At 50.1% G+C, this 22707-nt stretch overlaps 6 protein-coding genes across 6 annotated transcripts; 2 read left to right on the forward strand and 4 right to left on the reverse strand.

The window, feature by feature from the left end:
* Nucleotides 1–68: 68 nt before the first annotated feature.
* Nucleotides 69–5787, reverse strand: FIESC28_10416 (uncharacterized protein; the record flags this gene model as incomplete). The annotated part of the gene is made up of 2 exons (XM_031164548.1): nucleotides 69–5022; nucleotides 5273–5787. The coding sequence occupies 2 exons, from the start codon at nucleotides 5785–5787 to the stop codon at nucleotides 69–71; spliced, it is 5469 nt and encodes a 1822-aa protein (XP_031011374.1).
* Nucleotides 5788–9611: 3824 nt separating this feature from the next.
* Nucleotides 9612–12127, reverse strand: FIESC28_10417 (uncharacterized protein; the record flags this gene model as incomplete). The annotated part of the gene is made up of 2 exons (XM_031164549.1): nucleotides 9612–11811; nucleotides 11862–12127. 2 exons carry the CDS (start codon nucleotides 12125–12127, stop codon nucleotides 9612–9614), a joined length of 2466 nt encoding a protein of 821 aa, XP_031011375.1.
* A 595-nt stretch (nucleotides 12128–12722) lies between these two features.
* Nucleotides 12723–13890, forward strand: FIESC28_10418 (uncharacterized protein; the record flags this gene model as incomplete). Its single annotated transcript, XM_031164550.1, has 3 exons — nucleotides 12723–12730; nucleotides 12782–13575; nucleotides 13634–13890. 3 exons carry the CDS (start codon nucleotides 12723–12725, stop codon nucleotides 13888–13890), a joined length of 1059 nt encoding a protein of 352 aa, XP_031011376.1.
* Nucleotides 13891–14264: 374 nt separating this feature from the next.
* On the reverse strand, nucleotides 14265–14861 carry FIESC28_10419 (uncharacterized protein; the record flags this gene model as incomplete). The annotated part of the gene is made up of 1 exon (XM_031164551.1): nucleotides 14265–14861. One exon carries the CDS (start codon nucleotides 14859–14861, stop codon nucleotides 14265–14267), a length of 597 nt encoding a protein of 198 aa, XP_031011377.1.
* Nucleotides 14862–15735: 874 nt separating this feature from the next.
* FIESC28_10420 (uncharacterized protein) lies at nucleotides 15736–16227 on the forward strand (the record flags this gene model as incomplete). The annotated part of the gene is made up of 1 exon (XM_031164552.1): nucleotides 15736–16227. The coding sequence occupies one exon, from the start codon at nucleotides 15736–15738 to the stop codon at nucleotides 16225–16227; it is 492 nt and encodes a 163-aa protein (XP_031011378.1).
* Nucleotides 16228–17575: 1348 nt separating this feature from the next.
* FIESC28_10421 (uncharacterized protein) lies at nucleotides 17576–18402 on the reverse strand (the record flags this gene model as incomplete). Its single annotated transcript, XM_031164553.1, has 3 exons — nucleotides 17576–17657; nucleotides 17787–17939; nucleotides 18080–18402. 3 exons carry the CDS (start codon nucleotides 18400–18402, stop codon nucleotides 17576–17578), a joined length of 558 nt encoding a protein of 185 aa, XP_031011379.1.
* Nucleotides 18403–22707: the final 4305 nt, after the last annotated feature.

Below are 22707 nucleotides of genomic sequence, written 5' to 3' on the forward strand. Positions count from 1 at the left end.
AAATCGTAATTATCGTTCCCGTATGTGTGGTGTGTTGTGAATATGGTGAGCGGCATGCTTGAAGAGGTTTATTCAAGCATCTCCGAGTGACGTCGAATTTCTTCATCACTCAAAGCACTCATCCAGAGACAGCGCTCTGTGATGCCCTCGATAGGTTGGAACCTGTATCGAGTACTGGCTTCCAACAATCTAAGCAATGTCTTGACCACAGAAGCGGCGATGCGGCATCGCTCAAAGTTGACCAAAGGAGGTGTGGTAGGCGAACCAGCCATTTCAGATGGACGTTGCGCGTTGTAAAGAAGGTCGTGGGTGTAGATGCCAACGAAGGGAATGCAGCCCTGATCTGAGCCGGTCTCCATTTCAGCACGGAGGCTGTAGAAATTGCGCATGGGAGTTACCAACTTCTCGAGATCTTGCAGTGTCTCCAAATCCCGGGGAGCGACATGTTGCCAAGTTTTGGTAAGACGGGCAACCTCGTTACTGGATAGAGCGATGGTGAGTTGACCAAGAGTGGCAAAGTTGCGGTAGCGGCGGCAGTGGTTTGCGATGTGAATGTACTTGGTAATGCACCGCACTCTTTCTTCGAGGCCTTGTGTCAGGACAATCTCAGAGATGGCCCATTTGACCATAATGTTGAAGCGCGCGATAACAACCTCAACGCCATGGGCATCGGAGTTACGGAGGAAGTCGACCCACGAGCGAGAATCACTGTGAGCAGCATCTTTCCAGTTCATATCGATAAGCTCCTTCCAGTCAATCTCATTCAGTGCATCCTTCTCAATGAGAGTAAACTGTTGTGCAAGAATCTCCGAGTCAAATGCCAGAATAAACGGCAAATGAGCCGAGTACTTGTTGCTTTCAATAGACTCTGGCTTAGCAGCTTGGCGGTATCCATCGACTGTCGACTGGTCTGTTTGTAGAGCATAAGGGGCCGTTGGTGTTGTCTCGGGAGTTGGAGGTAGTGGCTTTTGTCCCCAGACCTGTTCTTCATGTAGCGAAGGAACATGAACACAGTGAGTGGGAGACATCTCCAAGGCTTGCACCAGTGTCATAGGGGGCGAGGGAGGTTTGCGATTAGGAGCCGGCGCGGGAGATCCAAGAGGATGAGCTGGAAGCTTCACTCGTGGGACCAGACTCTCACCAAACTCAGACTCTTCATAGTCAAGAGCATCGGCAGACATTTCAGAGGAGAGGTCGCTGTCGTCGTCGAGGAATGACTGGTCTTCTTCAACCGATGGAGCTGTGTCACCTGGCTTAATCCCTTCAATACTCTGTGTCTTCTCTACAAAGTCGTAAGAGGCGTGCTGGGAGTCGCCCTCGTCGTTAGTGTATAGGAGGGTTTTCTGCGGACGAGGTGTGTTCTCTTCGTCGGGACCCTCCAAGATAGACATGTTGGTCCATGGGCGAGCCTTGACTGAGTCCCGCTCGAGAATTGGTACAGAACAGTACGACTCGTGAGAAGAGCCAGTTAAGAACGACCTTGCTTCAGTAACAGGTCGTTGGGTTGTGAGATGCTGGCTTTGCGACTCTATGATAGATTCAGGCTCGCTGTCCTCAGGATCCAACATAAATGTTTCCCTAACAACTTGCTGCTCATGGTGCTCCTTCCTGTGTTCGGCATCTAAGATATGTGCGGCGACGCTATCGCTGACTGCCCGGCCCATTGGAAGACCTACAGCTGATTTGTAGGCTCTCCTCGTAGGGAGCTTTCCCTCCAATTTGGCTAGTGCAGATTCGATACCACCGTCGTCGTCATCATCAGGAATCTGAGCCAGTTTTTGTGCCTCTTTTTCAAAAGAAGGGCGCATTACCGGTTTGGATGAATGAGTGCTGAACAGGGAAAGATCTCGTCTCGGCTTATCTGCAAGTTGTCCGACCGAGAAAGCTTCGCTCTTAGGCTGCGTGTAGTCAATCGAAACAACTTCGCCGTTGCCATAAGAGCCACGACTGTAGGAACCTCGACCGAAAGAACCGTGACCAAACGAATTCATGCGCGGGCTTTGAACAAAAGAGCTGCGTATTGACTCTGAATATGTTGTGAGTGAGCCAACGGACTGTGATCTCCTGAGTGTGTTGACGGGATCCAACTCTCCAACATTCGTAGCGGCTCGAAGGTCTCCTCCTGGGCGTCTTCGTAGAATTCGTAGGGGCTGTGGCATAGGCTCTTCGGGTTCTTCGGGTTCAGCGATCGATCCCGCAGACACTGTTGTAGCGTCGAAGCTCTGGACAGTAGATCGACGAACAAGGGCGTTGGTGCCGGAACTTTGGCGACGTAGAATTGAATTCAATGACCGATGTGTTCTGCCCGACTTCAAGCGTCGGTGATTCTGGAAGGACACGGGAGGATGGTTGCGCGTGCTGCGGGCTGCTGTCGAGTACGACACACGGTTGCCATCTTCTGAGATAGGAGCACTGGTAACAGGGGCGAGAGTTTCAAAATCGGGAACAAATGGAGGCAGGGGATCCTCATCCAACGACGGGCGGACGACGTGTTGGTTAAGCAGGTATGAAGAGCGCCTAGGTGTTCCTGTGCCATAAGCGGCGGGAGGCGTAGACGGGGGCGTGGGGTCAGCACCTGTTAGCTTGAAGGCATCAGCAAAAGCTTCAACAGAAGCATTGCTAGTAGGAATCCTATGCAGAAGAGATGGGTCAAAGGGCGTCGTGTCGTCCACGATAACAATAGATTTGCTGCCTGTGGTAATTGCCATGTCACTAACAGGCCGCTGCCTTTGGTCGTGGGGCAGGTGCTCGTAGGAGTGTGAGTCCATATGAGCAGCAGAGTAGTGGAATTCACCGGTGGGTGTCAAAGAGGGGTTGGGAGACATCGGCGGTGGTAGTCCACGACGATCGGCCTCGGCGGCGGCCTCATCCCGTACCGCCTTCTTGAAATCCTCAACGACTTCCGCACCAAGCAAATCAATTCTCAGAGGTGGTCTGGAGCCGTTTGGTCTTTGGCGGTTCTGAGGTACGACAGCTGTTCCAGGGATACGGTTAGTTGTAGCGCCTCGAGGGCCCATATTGTTGATGCTAACAAAGCTGCCTTGAGTGGACGACATCCCTTGGCCCCTGGTACTCAAAGCTCTTCGCACACTGCCCAAAAGTTTCTTCATTCCGTGACCGGACATAGCACCTGCAGGCGTTCTCCCTTTGATGAGACTTTGGTTCTCGTGGTTGGTGCTGACAGTTCGGATTAAGGTATTAGAGAACTCGTCCGGTTCAATGTCGACATACGCTTGGCCTGGAGGTAGCAGGTTTCCGCGAACAAGGCTACCCGCGTAGGGGGCAGTCATCATGAACTCCTGATCCTTGAACGACAACTTGTCCGTGCTATGCTCTCGTAAGGAATCAGTCAAGCTGTTGTTGCGCTTATGAGCAGCCTGGGGTCGCACCCGCTTGCCTACGAGCGCGCGAGGAGTTGTTGCTACGGGGCCCGAATGGGGTTGTGAAGTTGTTGCCACAGGATGGGCAGCCAGAGGATTCGTCTGATGAGGTTGGGCTGTAGGCTGGACTGTAGGCTTGACCTTACTAGGAAAGGAGCAGGAAACGATATCCATGCTTGTCATGCTAATTGGTGATGCTTGTTGCTCCATAGAATCTCTTGTGGCTTGTTTTTGTGGTGTGCTCGGTCGAGGCTCTACTAGGACGGTATCTCCAACATGACCAGCTCGAGAAATATCGGCGATGAAACTAGTCCGCTCGGCAGGGCTCCTCCGGAGTGGTAACAAGCTTTGTATCCTTGGTGTTTCGGCTCCATCCTGCTCCCAGAATGACGGGTCTAGACTGGGATCTCGGTGGCCTACAATACCGCCAGGGGTGATCGGTACACTAGAGTCGAGGGTGTCGTCAAAGTCCGGGCCATCCCAATAAAGTGCGCAAACTCTTCGCCAACATTTTTTCAGCTCTCCGAGAATCTTCAGTTGAACCTTTCGCGATCGTTTACACTGGGAAAGTTCATCCACAAAGTCGTTGAGTAGCTCACAGAAAGTGAGTCGGAGGTTGTAATCCATAACGAAATCATCCATAAAGTAGTTGAGAATCCAATGTCGAAGAGCGACAAATGTGCGAACGCGAACTACCATGCCTGTTTCATCATCCCGAGCCAAAGCCCACCGTAATCTCGCTATGAGCATACGAAGAAGATCCACGGGCTCGAGAAACGCCCGGAAGGTGAGGAAGAAGTCGGAGATGAGTTCGTAGTCCAGGAAGCTGGGAGATGTGATTTCAGCGACAAGGCGCGGAGGCGTAGCAGCTATGACGGCACCAGTCACCGTAGAATATTTGACGAGTGTTCTATCATCGCAAGCGGGTTTGAAAGTGAGATCGTCGAACATGGCTGGTTCGATCTTTGAACTGGATCGGTAACTGGGGCGGGTGGTTTTGGAGAACTGCGCACTTGACGGAGTCTGAGTCAAGGCCGACAAATTTCTTGAAAGTCGAAGCATCGGGACAGCCATGGAACTCGGTCGTCTCGGAGATGCGATATCAGGATGAGAGCTATTGAGCACACCCTGAGGCCGGCTCAGTAGCGAGGCGCTACTGGAGCGAAACTCCTCTGTGGGAGCGTAGGAAGAACCGCGAATCATTGGTGTGCCTCTTCCGGTAAATCGTGGGATACCAATACGCCAGGAGGGGATCGAAATGTCGAGAAGAGGATCAGAGTTGGAATCAAAATCCTCCATAGTCCGTGGCCGATATTCCTCCAACGGCTTGGAAATAACGATCTTAAAGGCGCCCGGCTCCGAGTCCTTCGCAGCGGTTACTTCGTGAACCGTGCTATCGGAGAGGGCGCGTCGGTGCCTTACAGGTCGGAGCGGATAGGAATCGTGCTCGAAGTACGTTCGATGGTTGGTGTCATAAGGCGAGGGCTCGGTCGGGGTCCACTGGCTGACGTGAAGCTCGCTGGTCTCGTCTTGAGACTGTTTGTTTTGAGGGATTGCATCCAAGCCTGCAGTGCTGGGTGGTGTGATTGGGAAGACGAATTGAGGCTGAGGACATCGCTGATACGCAGGGCGAACGGTCGGCCTGAAGAATGGGAGTCAGTGGTTTGTGACACGCAAGTGTTAATACGAGCAAGCGTCGTGTCTCGTGCCAGCCACGTTGCGATATCCCCAAGGCGACGGTAGATAGGATCGCAACAAAGCTGCTAAGACATCTCCCCACAAAGTGCGAGCAAAGGCCACAAAAGGGAGAGTGCGATAGTGTGGCAGGCATGTTCCCAAGGGAGACCTGGGTTGACAGGAGGAAACACGAGATGATTCAGATCTTAACCTACCTCAAATATATCCGGCCATTGTTCCCAACGTTGGCAACTGTGAACTGTCGTCCCTCTCGACCTGCCGATCCGCCATCCGGGGTAATTTCCCATCGGGAAATGCTGCCCTGGTTGTCAGCGCTGGAATCTGAGTCCTTGAGACTCCGAGTGGTATGCTTCTTTTGGTGAATTCTTCGCTCCGACAGAGGAACCAGGGGTTTCGCGACGGTGTTACTCGTGGGCATGCGCGCGACAGTGGTAGTGGACCTTACAGAAGGCCACTTACCGGGCGTCGAGAAGTTGGGGCTGGTGTTTTCCTTTTTCTTGAGTGCTGTTACAAGGCCTGAGCCGGAGCGAGAGCGAGACCTTTGCTGATCGATTGTTTTGGTCGACGTCGGATCCTTGACAGTGGTTGCAGTCGCAGCTGCAGCTGGAGGAGGCGATGGTAAAGGAACTGGGACTGGGACTGGGGGCGCAGCGCTGAGACCAGACGCTGGCGGCAGCGGGTCTGCAGACGATGGCTCCAGGGCCTCCATGGCACGTCCGCTTGCAGGCGCGTTGCCTGTTGGTCAAGAGAGTGCAGAGCTCAAGGTGCTCAAAGCGATAGAGGAGCTGGCAATTAAGGCATTGAGTTAGCAGCAAGTAATTTGGAGGCAGTAAAAGCTGGCGCGCATATCGTGGTTCGGTTTGTGCTGTAGTGTACTGGTCCTGGCGCGTGCACTGGCTGCAGTGTAGTGGGGGATAGAGAGAGATGAGAGATGGAGGGAGGTAAAGGAAAGAAATGAAGGTGAAATTGAGAATCAAGAGACAGCGGCGAGTCCGATATGGATATGAAGAATATGGGGTGTAAAGAGAAGAGGAAAGTAATAGCATGTGTTTGTATTGTGCCTGGACCATCGACCATCAACAACGTTAGATTGCCCTGTTATGCTAGTAGCGGCACTGTAAATTAATTACCAGCCGGGACCAACCTGAGGCCTGGCGAGACGACAAGCATGGCATAACCTGGTCGACTTTCCAACACGGACAATCTTGAAGTGTGGAACTGATGTCATAATGAAAGTAAAGAAAAGAAAAGCAAAGCAATTAAACAAGTGACTTACATGACAAAGCCATAAAGCAAAGAAGCAAGAATTTTGTTATGTTAGCAGAGTATTGTTGTTCTTGTTGATGTTGACATTTGAGTAGGTCGGTTGTTGGTTGTATTGGATGTATCAAACTGGCTGAGTGATCGTCGTCGACCAACGGCAGACAAAAAGATAGACAGACAGATAGCCAAAGACGAGAGACAGAGGGGTCGTAAAAAAAGAAGAAGAGTCACGCTGTATGCGAAAAAACAGACGTGTAATATCTGAGCAGAATACCGGCACGCGATACGACAAGAGGACCCTAGTCAAGCCCTTTCGATCTGTCTCACACGTAAAAAGCAAAGTGAAGAGGAGGAAAAGCGAAGAGCACTTTCAGAAGCAATTGAGAGAGAGACTTTTCGATCCTCTCTCCTCTACTCTCCAACCAAAGCCAGAGCCAGAGCCAGAGCAAGACGCTTGCTTTGAATGGCGCGGGACCGGGCTCTGGACTGGACTAGGTTGGCACATGGGATCGTGGGAGAGACGAAGAGGGTGTGGGGCAGAGTCAACCTAGCACTTAAGAATAGCACTTATTGATTCAGGTCAGTTTTGTAGCTGTACCTTTTGACGCCTGGACTGTACTCGATTATCTTGGTTCCTGTACCTCGAGTGCGGTATTCGTGCCCCATTGAACCCAACGGAAGGGTCACTGACGAGCTAGTTCCAGCTCTCTCCCGACTTCCAGACTGTTGCTCAGCAATCTGATTGGTGATGCAGTTCAGCTGGACTTGACTTGACACGAACTGTTTGCCTCCTGTGCTAAGCCAAAGAATGGGAGTCATGGATACTAGCGAACATCCATCCATGGCAATCACCAATTTCTTGTGTTCCCATCTCTCTCAATGATCGAGAAATAATTGTAATTGTACAGGGTTACGGGTAGTCTACACAGTTGACAAAAATCCAAAGCAGTCAGTTCTTACAGGGATAACCTTGATGTTGGTACAAACCAGACCAGGCTTTCTTCCTCTATCGAGGTCTCAATTGGTTCGTCCGAGGTCAAGAAGTACTCAGTACCTGCAGCTGAGCCCTCAACGGCAGAACGGTTCCCAGCTCGGCCCGTTCTCGCATACCAAGACATCCCTGTCGCACCCAGCCATTGGATTAAAGCCAAGTACCCTCTACTTGCTTATCGGCCCATGCCTCGACGTTGCTGCAAAGCTAACAAACCACAAACCTCCAAAAGACAGAGAAGAGGCACACACTTCAAGCAAAGTGCGAGTCAATTTCCACTTCAATGTTCGGACAGAGTTTTGGTCAAGTCCGAGACGGGACGTTAGGCTGTTGGCCGTGTCGAATCTAGAATTAATGCCCAGTTTTGTCGATCTATCTTATGTATGCTGCGTACTGTACGGTATCGCTCTTGGGTATCAATCCTGATAGAATTTTTTAAACAGTAAATATGCCATGAGGGGATTTTCAGATACTGTACGATAATTGATTGCTTCAAGGTCCGGCGGGGGTAACAGGTCCTGTTCTGTCCCTACCCTCAATCGATCCAGAAAGAGAATCCCATGACCGACAATGCAGCGCAGCTAATGCATAATGCATGGTCCATCACGTTTTTCTCTCTTGGCATAACGTATCCTCATTTTTTCATCACTAAGGAAGCCAACATAATTCTCTCCTCTATCTTCTCTTTCTTTGTCACTCGCGCAATGTCAATGAATCCTTCATGTGTTAGCTCAGGCTCAAGCTCACACTCACAGTATGACAACGCCAAATAGATCCATGGCCTCCGATCTATGGCACCCACTGTTACGACGAACCTTTTAGACTCAAGACCCAAGTCAAGCTTTAGGATCTGATTCGACACCAGTTGTTCGGGTGCCGGGGAACCATCCGTAGTCTTTTCCTGTCTCGGCAGTCTACCTACCGTCCAGGCCCAGGTCCAGGTTCAGGGTAAGGGCAGAGTACTCGAGACTGGCAAAGTCAGACGAGACTGACATGCACAAAATCCTCATGGTATTGTATTGAACGTATGGATGGACGCTTATCGAGGTCATGTAAATAATCCTGCAGCCCTGTTTTGGTCATCTCTGTAAGCCTTGTCTTATTTGCTTGGCCTGCATCGCTCAGTGAGCCGCCATTCATGCTATGGCTAGTACTAGGTACCACTTGGACAAGATAATGTTGAACCCTAACAATGACATTGCACGAGTGCATCAATTCCTCGCATATCACATTATATCCCCACAAACGGACAGTTTAGAGAGACTGTGTGGTCTTCGGTCCCGACTCCAAACAGTCACCACCGCGCCAGATCAACACAACTCCCCATCCATATCCTTCTCACTAACACTGCAAGGAACCCAATGACCTTTGCTTTGACTCGTTAGAAATGCGCTGAATAGAGAACTTATTGCGTGACGTCGGCCGGGGACCCCGCTGGAGGGGAAATGGTTGGACGTCAAAAGCATAACTGACTCGTGGTGATGGGTTCTTTTGAGTTTTGGTGTTGACCGCCTATCAATTCGAGAAAGATTCCTCTCTTGCCGCCCACTATGGGCCGTTTCCGCAGCCGCTGCCCCGGCCGAATCAAGCAAGATCAGATCTGGAGAGCGGTTCATGTTCATGACAAGAAGGGCCCGCTCCGATAAACCATCCGGAGCCTGTGCTCTTTTTTTCTCCAGCCACTCTTTTTTTGTTTTTTTTTGACCAGGCACTTCATGTTGCTCTTGTGAACATATGGTATCTGTATAGATGGATCCTCACATGCTCTATCATCCTGGCACTCTCACTAATGCATCTTCTTGCAATTAGCCCGCTTGGGGCGATAGCCATGTGATCAGCCTTTCTCGATATGTACGCTTCATGGTTACATGCTGCCGCGTTCTGAAAGACGATCGAGACGATCATGATGCCCAATGTCACTGTTACACGATGATAAACTCGAGCATATCTGAGTACCTAGCTTCCAACGCGGTTCCACATCTGCAGCTGCAATTTCATCGACTAAGTTTAACCGATCTAAGACATTGAAACGGCTGAAAAGCTCAAGTCTCGCATCGTGAGATGGCATTTGATTAACCCACCCTGCGTAGTCAACATTATGTGCTTGGTTGGAATAGTTATTCAGTAGCCGTGAATATCCAACATACGAGTCAATATTGCATTAAATATCAGAACGAGGTCACCACCAGCTTACAGAATTTCAGGACAGTCAAACCTCGACCGGTCGAGAGATCAGTATTGGGAATTTCAGACTCTATTCAATACATTTACGAAACAATCTATGCCCTTAATTCCTGAATCTTACCAACGAGCAGCTCTACGAATGCCTCGACGACCTGCCCGTTGGGATCTCTCTTGGCCTCGAAGATACAATCCAAAATCGTCTTGATGCCTACGCCGACACTGTCAGAGCCTGTCTGTTGACCGATCTCGTTGACTGTGGCGTTGACATCGTAGTCAAACTCAGGCGACTCATGCAGAACCGCCGCTAGCTCGCGCAAATTAGATACGCCAGGAACGGCGACCTTCTTGGCAAAGTCGTTATCGATCTCGAGCATCTTGAGTACCGAGGCCTTCGAAGTGGTAACAAACACCAAGAGACGGTGGCCCTTGGGAGGTCGGGAGACGATCAGAGTCGTCAATGCTTCCAACATGGTGTTAGAGAAACGAGGTCCGATAGGGTTCCATCCAATCAGACGCTCAAAGTCGTCCAAGATTAGAATACTTGCAGGTGACTTGTATGCGTCTGTAAATGCCTTGTGGATATAGTCCTTCTTGGCAAAGTCGTCGCGGTATCCAACGAGGTCCGAGGGGGTAACCATTTTGACAAAGGGGAAGCCTGACTGCATTGCGATGTGTGCAGCCAGAGCGGTCTTGCCGGATCCCATAGGACCATGGAAAAGCACCGATGTACTGAACTTGTTCGGGTCCTCCTTGACCATGCCGACGACACGCATCATTTGCTGGATCGTCAAGTTGATGTGTGGCGCGTAAGGATAAATACCCAAGCGAATAGCCTCCATCAACTCAGCCTCTGAGACACCATAAGCAGGTCGCACCTCAGTAAGAGCCACCATGAAATCTTCGCGCTTCACGTTCATGCTGGCAACATCCTGCTTCACTGCAGCAAGCTGACCAACTTCAGTGTGTCGTGAAAATGCACAAGATGCAGCTGCCTTGACCAGACCACTGATCTCAGCACCCGAGAAGTTCTTGGTCAAACCAGCCAGCTCTTCCAAATCAATGCTGGAGTCCAACAGTCCGTTCGCGCTCATCTTGGCAGTGTGGATTTTGAGAATATCGAGTCGGCCCGCCTCATCAGGAAGTGAGATCTCGAGGTGCACCTCGAGACGACCAGGTCGCAACAAAGCATCATCAATCATATCCTTTCGGTTGGTCATTCCGATCAGAAGAATGTTGTTGAGCTGATCAACGCCATCGAGCTTGGCGAGAAGCTGGTTCACCACACTGTCGCCAACACCAGTACCTCCACCGGATCCCGAGCCTCGCTGCTTGCAGACGGCATCCAGCTCGTCAAAGATGATGATGTGCAGACTACTCTCGTCTCCCTTCTCCTTGTACTCTTTCTCTGCTTCAGCGAACAACTTTCGGATATTCTCCTCGGATTGACCAACATATTTGTTGAGCACTTCAGGTCCGTTGATAACCTTGGGTGGGTTGGCGTTCAACATCTTACCAATTTGTCGGGCAATCAAAGTCTTTCCGGTACCTGGAGGACCGTATAGCAGCAATCCCTTGACGTGAGTAATACCCATCTTGGCAATCAAACCAGGGGGGAAAATACGAGAAGCAAATGCGCGACGGAAAATGGTGGCGAACTCATCGTCAAGACCACCAATGCCCATATCTTCGAACTTGAAGTCCGGAGCGAGGATGGCGTTGGAATTAGGCTTATGCATCGAAGGCTTCAGGTTGAAGTCACCCTTTGCATCGCGATGAAAAATAACTTGGCTCTGAGTCGTCAGGATACCTCTGGCTTGGGGTTCTCGCTGGGCCTTCTTGGAGGAGTCATCCGAAGTCATGGCCAAATCTGTCAATGAGACTGTCTTGACGACGACGAGGAGAGGAATATTTCGGTGATCCATCAGAATGCGCTGACCAGGCGAGAGTACCTGATTTTGATATGTCTCGATAAACATCTTGGAGAGCTCGTCCTCATCGTAAGGAACATCGGTCTTCTTGTTGGGAGAAGCGAAGCCAATTTCGAGATCGACCGAGCCCAGGTATGCCTTGCCTCCGGCCGCGAAAGGGTCGTAGATTTCTCCAGTAAACATATCTCGCATAGTGATGCCGGCCCATGATCGTTGAGGGTCTGACAGACTGATGCAGCCCTGGGGGAATCCAGGGACAGGCTTTGCGGTGACAACGTATTCGCCAACAGGTTGGCCTCCTCGGAGGAGAATATAGAGATCGGACCCATCGCGGTTAGAAGGGAAATCGTCGGGAGAAACGGCGCATCTATTCAGATGTTAGTTCAAATTCAAAGATTCAAGAGTGTGAATACATACAGGTTACCGTAGATCAATCTTGATTGTAGGGACTTGTCTGTGACCTTCTCAACTCGAAGATTGACTTGACGAACACCAGACCGCGAGGGCTTCTCTCCATAGCCACTGCCTTCGCCTCCGCCTTGGTAGCTCTGGTAGTTCTGAGGAGGTTGCTGCTGGCGAGGGTCGTTATATCGAGGAGCACCGTAGCCTTGCTGTTGCTGAGGTGGAGGAGGCTGTTGGCCTCGGGAGCCACCCATGAATCCACTGAAAGGTGTTCTGGACATTGTCGATGTGTGTGTATACGAGGTTGCAAAGTCCAAGTTCGGTCGACGAAAGCTTGGGTTGGCTGCCTTATATACTAGCTAGGAAAGTAAGTACAGGTGTCGTGTCTTGTTAATGGATGGATTAGCCAGCTGCGCATACCCAACCTCTACCTATGCTGACACTGTAGGTGTAGCAGTATTGAATCAGGCTTTCAGCCAATCAAGACGCACATATAGAGCCACCCAGATCCACAGCTTACTGAATTCGGCCAATTGTTAGGACAGTTCTTCAACAGTGTACTGTATGAAGTTCTAAAGATATTCGACTTTGAGGCTTAGGTACGAGCAAGACTTTTGGCTAAGTAATAGAACTAAGGTACATCTCGTCAGTTTCTGCCTGAGATTCTATTTGAGCTTTGTACAAACTTACCTCATGATTAGGAGAACAGGACATGACAGGACGCTGATGAATGGAGGGGCAATACGCATTCATTATCAGGGGCTTACAGTACCTTAGTTAGTAGTACCTATGTCATCTTCGGCCCCGCATTCCGGACGGAGAGCTTCTGCACCGAGGCTCGATGTTTAGTTCTTTCCTTTCACACCAACTCTCAAGATGCCACTGTAAGTAGGACAACCCAACAACGCTGGCGCGCAACTCTAACCGAATTATAGTCATCTGCTAGGGAAAAAGTCGTGGAACGTCTACAATGCCGACAACATCGCGCGCGTCCGTCGCGATGAAGCTGCCGCAAAGGCCGCCGAGGAAGGGGAAGAGCAGCGTATGCAGGAGATTGATGCCCAACGCCGACTAGCCATTCTACGCGGTGAAGAACCTCCGCACATTGAAGAACCAGAGCCACACAGACCAGATGAGCCCTCCGGTCGTAATCACGATGCCTCGCATAAAGGCGGCATGCGACGAAAACGAAAGCGACCCGGCGAAGACGATACCGATTTCGAAATGCGGATAGCCAGGGAGAATGATAGTTCAACTCTCGTAAGAACTGAACTTGAGCGTAAAAATACGAGCTCGGCGCCGATTATGGACCGCAATGGACATATTGATTTGCTAGGCGATGAGAAGTCAAGGGCGCACGCAGAGAAGAATGAAGAGGCCGAGAAAGAAGCAAAGAAGAAGAAACAAAGCTACGAAGACCAGTATATGATGCGCTTCACAAATGCGGCAGGGAAGGATGGTGCTATGCGGCCATGGTATTCACAATCTGATGCTGCAGCCCCTGATGCTTCTTCAAAAGATGTATGGGGCAATCAGGATCCAAACCGAAAGGAAAGAGATGCCAAACGCATTGTATCTAATGATCCTCTGGCTATGATGAAACAGGGAGCATCAAAAATTCGGGAGCTGAAACAGGACAGAAAACGTTTCCAACAAGAAAGAGAAGAGGAGTTGAAGAAGATGCGCCGGGATGAACGACATCGTGAGAAGAAACGACGGAGACATGAAGGTAGGGAATATAGTAGAGAACGAAACAGAAGCAGAGATCGTGACCGTGAACGGGAAAGATCGCGGGACCGCCGCGAGCGAAGACACCCATCCAGAGAGCGACGGAATGATGGTGAGCGAAAACAAGATTCGCGGACCCAGAAATATGAGCATCATGACAGAGAGCGATCTCGGCATGAGAGAAGGCGCCATGATGAGGGCGAAGCCCGAAGGGAGCGGAGTGGGAGATATGACAAAGAGTCTCGTGATAAACGAGATCTGCGGTCTCGAGAGAGAGGACCACGAACGACGACAGAGTCGTCATGAACCACAATAGCATTGCATGATACCCTTTTGGCCACTCTTTATGCCATTTCATGAAATAGATTCATTTCGATAAAACAGATGAGGCTACCGATAATACGTCCAAGGTCGTGGAGAAACCGTCATGCACTCTATGCTGTGATAACACGTTTTTCTTGTGAAATCAAGTTATATCTTTTACCTCCGCAACCGTGCCCGGCTTATCGAAGGTAATTTGCGAGGACAATTTGGGAAGGTAGAAAACTGGTGCTGTATTTGATGTGTGTAGGTATGTTGTAGTTGATCTTAGATCATAGGGTATATTGCAGCCAAACTCTTAAAAAATATGCTAACCAAGCTATTAAGTATTCATCCCCCTCTCATAAACCAAAATTAGATACAGCAAGTTCAGTTCTCAACCCAAGGTAGTCTGATCTCAACAGGCTGCATATGGGTCTCAACCAACTCAGCAACCTTCTTGGACTCGGATCCTTTCAAAGCCTCCAAAACCCTTGCGTAAGTCGCTTCACTCAAACCCTCTTTTCGATCACAGTAAATGTCAACTCCCTCCTTGGTAAATATCGTTGGTGCAAACCAAGTAACTGCCCACCTCTCCTTCACGCCCTCTGCAGTGACAACTTCGCCCCAGCCCAGTAGCTCCCAGTGAGTGTGGACAATGGACAGCCACCCCTTGCCACGCCAGTCCCAGCCGATAGAAGAAGCCTGGGTATCGACGCCCTCAACGGTCTTGAGGGTGCCATCCTTGGATAGGGGCTCATACTCGACGAGGTCGTCGATGCGAGGGCGGCCATCTGAGGTTCCTGGGAGCATTTTGTATGTGATGCGCACGTTACGGGCATCGCGCCACATGGAGAGTGTTGAGTGCGTAACGGACCATGTCGTCGTAATCCAATCGAGAGTGGGAGGGTCTACAGGAGGAGAGTTCTTGGTGGATGGGCTGTACTTGGTCGGAGGGTTGAGCTTGATGGGTTTTTGTTCCGCCATAATGGTGATGTAGTTGATTTAGTGTAGGTAGATCTGAATAACAGCGCAGATCTTAGTCTGGGATATAGATTGGAGCTTATGAGATGCGATGGAGAGTGATCAAACTAGGTAAGGAAAGAATAGAGAAGAAGAAGATGGAGAAAGAAGAAAGAAAAAAGCAAGAAAAGTTCACATGAAAATTCAAGCTCAACAAAGGGCCTTGTCTGGTCTGGTACTACCTAATTTTATCTCACCCGAGGAATGAAACACGCCAGGCTTCAGAAGCCGCAGATCCGTCACACAAGCAGTAGGTAAAGATTATTTTCATTCGCTGGTTTTCGTCTAATGCTCCGAATGCTCCTAGCACTGCATAAATTATCCTGGCTCTTTTATGTTTGACTACCCTTGGTCATCAGTCTGATGTCACTTATTTTCCGTCTTCATCTCGAATGTCAGTGAGCAGAGTCAGATTTAACTGTTTATAATGCCGACGCATTGAAGTAACCCCTATGGACGTATTACTGTATATCTGGTGCTCTGTCGAGAATAGAAGATACCTAATTATGCTGTTCAGCATAAAAACAATGTCTTTTTTTTGGCAACCCTTGTTCCTCTCAAATGCCGGCATTCGGCTTCCCTACCCAGGGCGATATGTAAGTTACAGGGTGTCAAGCCACAATCGATGCCCGACAGCCACAATTCCACTACGCCTTAACCCCATATTCCATTTACGCCAAACGCGCCTCATTCTTTTTCATCCCGTCTCAGTTTCACTCGACTTCCATCTCATCCACTGTCGACATGGCATTGCCCAAACATAATTAAAACGCCTGTCACATCGAATATCACCACAGTCATAGATTTCTGAGACTGCAGCCGGGCCCACCCATCCAAGATGGACCCCTCAGACAACGACGTCGAAGCTGTCGACGAAGCCCTTATGGCTCAGATGGGCTTCTCATCCTTCGGCGCTGCTTCACCACCCTCAAAGCGTCGTAGATACAACCCAAACGCAGATGCAGCACTGCCATCAAAGTCTTCTGCAACCGGCGCAAACTCCACAGCCTTGGGTACCCCCTCTAACACGGATGAGATTGCCCTTGATGACGAGGACGACTCAAAGGATGATGCATCTGAACAAAAAGCCCCCGCGCAAGTGCGCCCAGCTGGTCTGCCTCAACGGCCTGCACCAGCGCTGATACCACGCCAGGGCCAAGATTCGGTCGCCCATGAGCGCAGGGATACTTGGTATATTGGATACTACGATCACCTATCTAACGAGAATCCATGGGAGAGAATCGAGAAAGCCCGCGGTTTGACGACACAGGGAACGTGGATCGTCCGGAAGAACGACAACGTTGTGGCGACAACAGATGCGGCGGCTTGAGTTATCAAGATATTGACCGGTGTGATCCTCAAAGAGGAACGGCTCGAACCGCGCCCATATACCGCCTGGGTATCCAAGTCAAGTCACATCGTTTGATGTCTTGGAGCACCGGCACGCTTCCTTGCTCTGGCTTGGTCATTACCACAGGATTTGATATATGATCACATATCACGTGCACCAACACGTGATCTTAGACAGGGATCCTCCAACCTCAAAGCACCAGGACAACGGGACGGCAACTTACTACACCAGCATACCTCAAACCACATGCGCTACCTCCCTCACACTGGCTCAGGATGGACCGGAGGGGTGTGGGGAGCAGGTCAATCACATCTACGGGGGGGTTATCACATCAATTAGTTCCGGGAACACGCCGTCTGTCAAAGAGGGGAAATAAGATGTTGCTTGCTACGAGAACTGGTAGAAGACTCCGTACTCCGGTCGAGATACCCACAAAGAAAACGTTCTCACAGACCCTTGCCTTGCCCAAGACGGCTCCATCAGCTCTTCATTCCCCCGTGTTACCCAATGGAGATCCTTTCACATCACTGCCTCCCCTGATTAGGGCAAGCGTCTCAAATACACTGCTTTACAAACCCGCTGCTATTCTCCATCCCGTCATCGTCTTGGTTCCGTGGTTTCCAGGGTTATCACTCAATACACGCCCCTCGGCAAAACCGATAAGTCGGACGACGTTGCAGTCCTCGGCTGGTCCCGCGTCACCCACACCCCAGAGATGCTTCCTAACCCATCGCCCATGCAGCGATCGGTGCCGACACATCATGTTTTGATGCCAACCTGCTGACGCTATCCCCTGGCACCCCCACAGACGCTTGGGAGGAGGCGTACTTTTAACAACCGCCCCTAGGTCGTCCAGTTCATCCAATCATAAGCCATAAGTCGTGAAACAGCCGCCCATTTCCGCTTTCTCTGTGTGTTTCCCCCACACTGGCTCCAGTAGCCACAAGGCTGGCGTTCCTGGCTAAAAGCCGTCTGCACACCTGCCCTGTCGTTTGTGTTAAAAGCAGCAAGGCACCTCGCGTCAAGCGGCTCAATTTGCCGCGCTTAGTGCCCCTGATTCCAACGTCACCTCCCATTCCCCCTGCATGAACTACTCGTTCATGCAGGTCAAATATGAGGGTGTCCTGGCAAATGCGAAATTCGCGATATTAAGTACAAAAGAAAATCATTGTTGAAATACCAAAAATCCAATCGGGCGTTCTTTTCGCAGAAACATATTTTATGTGCGAAAGTTGAGTAAGTTGGTCATGAGATAAAAGTTGCTCGCTAGATGATAATTTTGTCGTTAAAGTAAAGATGCCGCTCCAAAGTTGATTCTGAAAAGAATCTAGTTCTCAGGCGACGGGTATCGGGCGCGAGCCTTGCTGTACTCCTTGCCGTGCTTGCGAGAAGCCTTTGTCTTCAGCGAACTATGGCAATTGGTTAGTCGCCATGTTACAAATCCATGAATGATGCAAATTGAACTCGCTAGAATGGACAAACCACAGATTGGGTTTGTAACAATCTGACAAGAATGCATTGTATCAAATCCGACTTACCCAACTTTCTTTTGTGTCCACTCAAGGTCGCTGCGAACCTCATGGGCGTCGCGCATACCCTCCTGGAAGCGCTCGCGTGTCTTTGCAAGGCGAGCTTGTGCCTTCTTCTGTAGCTCCATGAGCTCTCTGTGTTTGGCATTCATCTTTCCGGATCTGTCAACGAGTTAGTACGGTGTTAAAAGAACCTTGCAAGCCGGCTACGGCAAGCGAGTGCATTTTCCATGAGTTTACCGACACACAAACAGGGATCTGTCGCGGCGATCATGAAAAATGGTTGGGATAGGTCCACTTACGTCTGAGCCTGCATGGCCATGCTGCGGTCAAGAGGAATTGGGTCAAACGAGTTGGCAAAGCGGTCCTGCATGTACTCCTGGAAGTCCACGCCACTAGCAGAGCGAGTGCTCTCATAGTCGCCGTATCCGCCAGAGTATGTGTAGCCGGACGAGGTAGCCGAGTATCCACCATTGCTGTAAGAGGGGATGCCCGAGGCAGAGCTAACCGAGTCATCACATTCCGGAGGCGAGACGGAATATTGACTGTAGGTGGGGTAGTGGGAGCCCTTAGAGGGAACGGGAAGAGGCATGGAGTAGCCCGCAGAAGTGTAGTGGGAAGACATGGTGATTTGAGAAGGGAGGAAGTTGTGTTTATGCCAATTGACTATTTCGAGAGGTGGTTTGGGTGATGGTTCAATGCCAAGTTGACTTTGAACAAGTAAAGCTCACTTTGAGGTAGAATAGTTGTATATCAAGACAGCAAGTCAAAGAGACTTGGTGTGAGTACTGAGTAAGCTGAGGCTTCGAGTTTGAAGTTGATTGAGAAGTGATGAGAAAGGAAGAAGAATAAACCTTCAACTTGATCAACTCTGGCCTTTTTATACTTTTTCAGAGACCCTCCGCTGCCAAACCGGAACAACTTCAGGATAACTCATCCCAAAACGATTCGTCAACAGGTAAAAGCCCCGCCCACGAGGGCGTGCAATGGGATGCGGCAGGATAATGGCATGGTAGAGAGGTGATCGAGGGACTAGACGAGACGATCACAACGAGATGCAGAGGTGTGGGCCATCACGGAGAGCGACGACAAGGTAACAAACCTTCAAAACTAGGACTGCTAGGAGGGCGACTAGGGGGGTTAGGAGCGGCAAAGGAGTCTTGGGAGGGTTATGAAATGGTACAGACAGTACCCGAACGTATGGCTGGTTGACAACCGGACCAACGAAAGAGAAGAGTGGGAAAACATGGTCAAGATAGGGCTTTACGGGGAGGGTGAAGTTAGAGAACGAATCTTTCGAATATGACAAGAGTAAAATAAAACAAAAGCGTGTGGCTTCAACACGCTTCAGGGTCTCTGCTTGAGCAATGCAGTGACGTTAAAATTGTAAACGGCCTTGAGCTACGCCGTTGGCTGAGTGTAACAAGACCAGTCTAGGATGAGCAAGGGCATGTGCATATGCCGAGAGCAAAGACCGCAATCATAGATGTAAGATGTAACAATTAAGAAATTGGAAAAAATGGAGACCACATTGAGGTCAAAGTGACATCTACCGGACAAATCCAAGAGTAAGACTGGGATATGTGCTTGAAAGGGCAATGGCTCTGTGCCAAAGGCGCCAGACAGGGACATGACGATGCATGTGCCAATGAATAATTGATTCATGGAAAGAGTATACATATCTGTGTGCTGGAGCGGAGACCGAGAGAAAACCCAGCGTGGAAGGGGCCGAACTAGACCGTAAAGTACAATCTACCAGTCGAAGGGCAAAAGAAAGTGAGATGTTGCTAAGATGCCATGCATACCCGGGCCCATCAACAGACACCAGTGGCTGCACTAGCCCTTGGGCCCAAGTGTTGAGAAGGGATAAGAACCATGTGTAGAACTTGTCTTGGGGCAAAAAAGCGATCGGTGCGGTTTCCCACCGATATTTGCTTGACTGGCCTGTTGAGAACTGTAGTGTCGGCCGTCTGAGCGTAGAAGTACAATAACTCGGTAGTTGGGCAGCGGAGGAGGCAAGTCGAGGCCACTCTTGGCTTGGGTTCGTGGTCGAGTGACGTGAGGGACATGGCTGGCGTAAACTAGGCTGGCTTGCTGCTTTTTGGCGATAACTAGTACGAGACTGTAGCGTACTGAAAGCAGGCAGATGGATCGTGGTAAGAAAGAGCCAAACGGACAACGCAACGAACGATGGGACTGACGCTGACTGGTTGGACAGTAGGCTAGATGGACCTAGGCAAGGACAGTAAAGTAGACACCGATGCCCACACCCTCACAAGGCATATCTGTACCATACAGAATACATCTGAATCGGCCGGCTTCCGATACCTTTTGGAGTAGCGGGTAACATTGGGTGGTGGGCGTCAAGAAAAAAGACATTGGTTGCCTCACCGTGTAAACGGATATCAGTGAGAGATCACCAACCGCCTATAAGCCTCTTGGCATTCCACCGCCATATCAAGTTTCAGCTTTTTGAGCAAGGAGAAACTGCGTGGAAACGTTGCGGATACCGGAAACTGCAGAATTCCTGATTGTATCCGCTGTGTAATTTTGGCATGCATTAGAACTGCGTCTGGTTCCCTGTTGCAGGGGAGCAGGCAGCACCGTGGATGGAGACGAGACGGAGCGGAGAGAGTCGCAAACAAGCGCGCTGACGCTAAGTAAAGCCAAAAAGGCGAAGTTGATGGAAAAGCAGCATTGGATTTTTCATCTTGAAGCTCTGAGCCAAGCGCAAATCTGCCTACACCCCCCCATCCAATTGCATTTTCCTCGTCGTTCGGCGTTTTAACCAGAAAAGCTCAGACGTGTCGAGAAGAGGAGAAGAGGCGATGCGCTGCGATGGTCAAGATAGACACCATGCAATGGACTAGGCGAGGATTGGTCCACGAGAAATAGTTGACAGGGTGTGGGTTGAGAAGCGAACGCAAGGCGGCGGGTCGGGTAGAGCTGCAGCAGGTCGGGCAATTTCTGGCATTATTGCTCTCTGCAATTGTACAGGAGAGTACAGTAAGGAGTTGATGCGTTGTCAAGATAATTACCAGACGTTGTTGTGACGGTGGGATGGAAAGGATTGATTGACATTAGGTAGACAAGGGACGGTACTGAATTCCAGGGACCCGATCGAGGGGTCAGTCAATCCAATTGATGGGGGGTCAGGGTCTCCTCTCTTTCTCTCTCTCACACCTGCCCTGCTTGAGGACCTTTCCTGGAATGGTGTGCCATAAGGTAGGTTTGGCAGGAGCAATCCAATACGTAGCACGTATTAGAAGCCTCCAAAGAACCTTAACTAAGGCGGAATAGAAGACCAAGGAGAGGGTGGTGGATGGTGGGGGGAAGGTGCGTGTGGTTTAACGACCAGGTAGGTATCTCTGATGGCAGCACAGGCTGAGCCGACCAGGCAGGGCCAGGACAGGACGTTCCGTCCATCCTGCCATCTGTCACCATTCTTGGCTGAATTTGCTTTTTACTTCTGGCTACTCCCAAATGTTTCACGTGCCATATCAATTTTTTTCTTCTTCCCAATTACGCAGAGCCTCATCGACCATTCATCTACGTATAGCATGGGTTCAATTCGCGCGACTATTGACTCAATCGTTGAACTTTGTACCACTGCAAGCCCACAGCTCTTAGACACAACTCCATGGATCCACTATCACCACTATAACATGACCTTTCTTAATGCTTCATCTACGATTTCTCTGGGTTATGTCCTCTGCGTCCTCGTTCAGTTCGACCTCCTACTAAGCACACTTGACTTAATGCGAACATGAGAAAAAGTAGAAAGAACGGTCAGTTCCTCTTGGTTTCTAATTGGACAATGTTCGGACAAAGTGTCATGATTGCATCCATTGCAACGGGTATTCTATCTTTCTCTACCTCTACTCGCCCCTCCCCCGCTTTCTTACTAACGAACACTAACCACAGGGCAGAATGCGAGGTCCACCATCTACCACATCAATCTAGGTAGTTGGTGAGTAATGGCACAGTTGATTCAGGACTGCTGTGACAGGGTATATGCCTGAAGATCCGTTCGGGTTGAGTCTCTTGACTTAGGACTTACTGATAGTGAAGAGCATTACCCTGACAGATTTGTGGTTCATCAATCGCCTTTCGATTCAGTTGCAACGATACGGTTCGTTTAACAGCTCCGGGAGTCAGCATCATGAGCACTAAAGTGTGACATAACCAATCGTGATTTCCAGGCTCTTTCCATGACAATGGAATCTCAATGGCCTACAATAGTACTGGCCTACCAAGCTTCCCTGTCGTCTTGGAATGTCTCATGATAGCCTATGCCATGAGACATGCCAGCAGCCACTGTTGCACTTGCCATTGATGTTTTCAGGCGATATTATCATTCAACATATATCAAGAAACCATATGCTTTGTCCGCAATGGACCTAAGCCCTGCAACTGTGTCGAAAACCGTTGGTTGGGACTGAAACTCCACACTATGGTCCGTCCGGTTGACTGACACCTACGAATGGAGAGGACGCCCCGTTTCTGTGCAGCTTCAAGGTTGCAACTCAACGGTGGCAGTCCTGGAATCTGCAGCAACAACGCCTTGTATGCTCTGCCCATGTCCATGGTACTTGAAGCCACCGTGACACGTCTTCCAACGGTCACTGTGGCTATCCGCCCTTCACAATAGGAAGTCATCACTAAGCTCTCAGAAGCTGTCACGGCTCATGCACATCCGATGCGGACAGCTGCTTTAATCGCGAAGCACAGTGAATTGCTCTCCGGTCTCACCGGTACTGCGTCCTCGGACTTGGAATGCCTTTGCACTACGGCCGATAATCATCGGTATCAATGAGCGTGTTCCCTGTTCCAGCGTCTCGCGATCCCATTAGCTGTACAAGGCCCCTGGTGATCGCATCTTGATACGGTTTAAATGGCAAGTCCTACCATCAAACCCGAGATCCATCAC

This window comes from Fusarium coffeatum, assembly GCF_003316985.1.
Source record: "Fusarium coffeatum strain FIESC_28 chromosome Unknown BRIP53273_contig_307, whole genome shotgun sequence".
In the NCBI taxonomy this organism is placed as follows: Eukaryota; Fungi; Ascomycota; class Sordariomycetes; order Hypocreales; family Nectriaceae; genus Fusarium; species Fusarium coffeatum.